Source organism: Condylura cristata, unplaced genomic scaffold (assembly GCF_000260355.1).
Source record: "Condylura cristata isolate star-nosed mole 26May11 unplaced genomic scaffold, ConCri1.0 scaffold00023, whole genome shotgun sequence".
NCBI classification, from domain to species: domain Eukaryota; kingdom Metazoa; phylum Chordata; class Mammalia; order Eulipotyphla; family Talpidae; genus Condylura; species Condylura cristata.
Genome location: NW_004567124.1, coordinates 1,791,461 through 1,795,774, shown reverse-complemented (window position 1 = coordinate 1,795,774; position 4,314 = coordinate 1,791,461). Strand labels below are relative to the sequence as shown.

The 4,314-nt window shown below is 43.1% G+C and overlaps 1 protein-coding gene across 2 annotated transcripts in view; it reads left to right on the top strand.

Moving 5' to 3' along the window:
• The window catches only part of THSD4 (thrombospondin, type I, domain containing 4), a 478,159-nt gene that overhangs the window by 460,321 nt on the left and 13,524 nt on the right, over positions 1-4,314 (top strand). For both annotated transcript variants that reach the window (XM_012728805.1, XM_004687625.2), the window contains one exon: positions 1,569-1,742. In XM_012728805.1, coding sequence (XP_012584259.1) covers positions 1,569-1,742 — 174 coding nt within the window. The remainder of the gene's footprint in view (positions 1-1,568; positions 1,743-4,314) is intronic.

Genomic DNA, 4,314 nt, shown 5'->3' with positions numbered 1-4,314 from the left:
TGCTCTGAAGGGCTACATTCAGGATAGACAGGAACTGGTGAGAGAGGAAGAGTAAGCGAAGGGGAGGCCCACGTCTAAATACAGTTGTCCAAATGATGTGCATGGATTTACCCATCAATAAGGGGCTGGCCTGAAAAAGAATTAAAGATGATTTGACAGCCCTTGCCCACACTGGTCCTGCTTCTATAAAGAAAACAAGACAGAACATATATGGCTAGAATACAAAGGAAGGTAGCAGAATATAGAGTGCATGAGAATTCTGAGACTAGGAAGAGTATATTGAATCAGGCAATGAAGGAATTCTTCACAAGGAGATAGCATTTGAACCGAGTCTGCCAGGATTTTTCAAAGTCCTGGGGAAAGGAAAAAGCACCCCAGGTTGAAGGAATAATATGGCAAGGCCTTGTATCATTTCATGCGATCAGGACATAATGAGCCCTGCCTGGCTCTGGCCAGACTGAGATGTGTGGGGTAGGGCAATAGGAAATTGGTCTGGAAGCATGAATATATAGCAGCCACTTACAGGAAACCATTAATCCAGCTGAGTTTGCCTGTGTGTGAATTTTATTGGGCCAAGATAACGCCAGAGGGATTCTCAGCATGGAAGCCCCGTTGGTGAGACTGAGCAAGAAGCTCTGAGCACAGTCTGGGAGGAAGAACATCAGTGATGTTGGAAGTCATGGGCAGGAAGGGACAAGACAGATGAGAGGAATGTGGTTAAACTAGAATCTCTAAGACCTGATGACTGGCTAGAGTTTGACAGCAAGATGACAGAAGAGCAATCAACTTTCTTGAGTCCAGATGTAAAATCTGGAAACTCTAGAGAAGGAATGGAAATGGGAGTGAAGGTGCTGTCCACTATTGTTTATAAAGTATCTGAGAGACTCCCAGATGAAGACTCCTGAAAATATAGGATAAGAAGCAAAAGAAGGCGACATTTCAAAAGTATTTGAGAATGGATAGAAATGTTCTATGAGCTCTGGAGTTGAGTCAGGAACATGTTTGCTCTGGGTGAAGACGGAGGATGGCTGTGTAGAAAAATCACTAATAGTTATGTGACTTTGAATTAACAGCCTGCTGGTGAGTCTGGGTCCCAGGTGAGGCTCTTCATTGTGCCAGACTGCCTCCCAATGTATCACGGCTAGAAACATCAACGACCAGAACCATCTGCCTTAATGTTAGGCAGCAATGTTGAGGTGATGGACTTAATTCCCGCCCTTTCTTGACTCAGCCAGACTCGGCTGCTCGCAGGTAGACATGTGCCCACCTTTTCATGTCCTCATTTTTCTGCTTCTGACTGTATTTTTGAAAGCAAAAGCCAGGGCAGGTAATCTGACAGGTAACGGGATAGAATGTTTGGAATGCAGGCTGTCCTAGAACATCTTCAGTAGAGATTTGCCATGATGACATCCCATAGTAGAGTAGTTATAAATGAAAGTGTTCAGAGATTTTTAGTAGGAAGAGTTGGTACAGAAACCAGGTGTTGGGTTCTCCTTCAAATTATCTGAAAATGACCTCAAAAGCCTTGGGATCTCCCCTTCTCCTAACATGCCTCCTTCCATCCCCAGTGCTCGGCGGAGTGTGGGGCTGGAGTGCGGACTCGTTCGGTGGTGTGCATGACCAACCACATCAGCAGCCTGCCCCTGGAGGGCTGTGGGAACAATCGACCAGCAGAGGCCACCCCCTGTGACAACGGACCCTGCACGGGCAAGGTGGAGTGGTTTGCGGGGAGCTGGAGTCAGGTGAGTGGCCAGAATGGAGTGTACCTGTTTGTCCCCATAAGAGGCAGCAGAGCAGGGGGTGAGTGACCAGAACCTGGTGTGTCCAGGGGCCCCAGGTTGGAATCCCAGTTGTACCACTGGCTTCCCGGGACCTTGGGGAGTCTACTGTGCTCTTGCAGCCTCACCCAGGCGCCACTGTTTATTGAGCAACTTTTGTGTGCTCCTAAGCACTTGGGATAAACCTATGAGCAAACCAGATATCTCTGCCCTCAGGGAGTTTATGTTCTGGCTTGGTTTCCTTGTCTACAAAATGCAGGTAATGACAGCAACTTAGGACATTATTTTTAGAAGAAATGAAGCAATGTGCATAAAGTATGCAGCACATGATTGAGAGGCAATAAACATATAATAAAGCATAGATGCGACTGTTAATAAAACCACTTTTTGTACCTATGTGAGTGTGAGAAGCAGAACAGATGTGACTCAGCCATCCGACCTCTGGGGTATATAGGCAAAGAAGCTAAAATATTATCTCAAAGAGATGTCTGCACCTCCATGTCCACTGCAGTTCTGTACATGATAGCCGCAGTGTGGAAACAGCCACTTACAGGACACTTACAGCGTCCATCAACCCATCAACAGATGAATGAATAAAGAAAATGTCTTTTATATATATAATGTATACATAGGACAATATATAGACATATTAATTATATTATTAATTTTATATATATATTAGTGGAACATTATTCAGTCCTCACAAATGAAGGAATTCCTCTCACTTGTACCAATGTAAGTGGCCATGGAGGCATTAAGCTAAGTGAAATTAGCCTGATGGAGAAAAAAATGAACACTGCTTGTTTTCACTTATGTAGAATCTTAAACCTAAGATCAAACTCAGAGAGCAGATGGTGATTGCCAAGGCCTGCATGAGAGGACAGGAGAGGAGAGGAAATAAGAGAGGTTGAGAAAAAGATACAGTATCTCATTTGTCAAAGGAATAAATACTATGGATCAAATGTGTGCCATGGGTACTATGGTTCATAACACTGCACTGTATAATTGAAATTTGCTAAAAGAGTAGACTTCAGTGTTTATGCACACACAGATAATATGTAATGAGATGCATGTGTTCATTAACTCAATTGTTAGAATTCTTTCATAATGTACGGGCATATTGAATCTTCCGGTGTGCATCTTAAACAATTTTAATCTGCCTGTTACACCTCAACAAAGCTGGGGGGAGTAGGAATAGATGCAGAAGTTTTTTAAGTTGTGGTTGTTCGCTGTAAAGAACAAATGATACCAAATACTTTGTGGTAGTAATTCATTTGATCAATTAACTTTTTTCTTTACTGTTCTAAAATTGAACATGAGTCCCCTAAGAAAATGTGGAAGAGCTTGTTCTCTTGTATTGCCCTTCCAGGATTATCATCCATAGTTAGAGTTCTTGCTCTACCTACTACGCACTTGACTCCCATCACTGGCTGGTTCTCCAAGGACATTTCGGCTGCTGATCATGATTTACACATTATCGAGACCCCTGGCTCCATATAGAATTTTATTTCTTATGAGATAAGAAATTTTATTAAGTAGCTTTAAAAGCAGCCCTTAAAAAATGCACTGCCTTGTCCTTGCAAGTTGATATAACCCCTTTGGAAAGCAATTCGGCAATGAAAGTGAAGAATCATAATAAAGTATTCATTTGTCTTAAACATGTCACCCTACCCTGAAATAAATAAGGAAATAAAGAAAGAGGGGCAAGGGCTTTCAACAGAGATGTTCGTGATGGGGTGTCTAGGGCCATCACAGTGATGATAGATAACTCATTACGGCAGCATGTGACCAGGGGTGGCAGGGGGACGTGGGAAGTTCTTATGTTAGACTGGCAGGTGGAGAGCAGAATGTGGACATGTATGAACCCCGTGATCTCAGCCTCTTCAAAGCGCAGGTTTGTATATAAACAACATAGGAGAAATGTTTTCTTCTCAAATTTCCTTTAATGTGTTTATAATCCTAATATAGAGAACAATTTTTAAAAGGAGAATTCAAATGCTTCCTGCTGGTAGACAACAGCTAGCCAGCATAACTGGTCCCAGCCCTACTTCTCTTCTTCTCTAGTTCTCTGACTTGGGGCAATTAATTTAACCTCTCTGAGCCTATTTCCTATGAAATATGGAGATAATAATACCAATTTGCTAGGGTTTTTTTTTTAAAGATTTATTTATTTATTCGTACAGAACTGGGGTACAGGCCAGAGATGCGGAGGGTGAGAGGAGCCACCAAAGACAGAGAAGGGAGCAGAACAGGCAGATCAACAAAGTATACTGCTGAGGGGAGCGGCGGCCAGGTCAGGAGAGGTCTGCCGCACCATGTGGATCTCCTCCGGGGCAGGTGGGAATCGAACTCATGCAGAAGTGGCTTAAGCTTCTTTGTGCTGTGCTTTAACCCGCTGCGCCACCAGGAAGGGCCTGCTAGGGTTGTTTTTGAGTTCATGATATGCTATCACAAAGGGTTACCCATTGCTTCAGATCTTGAAAGGGCTTAAGTAATAGTTCCTTTTTCTCCTTAGTTTATTATTTTCTATCTCATT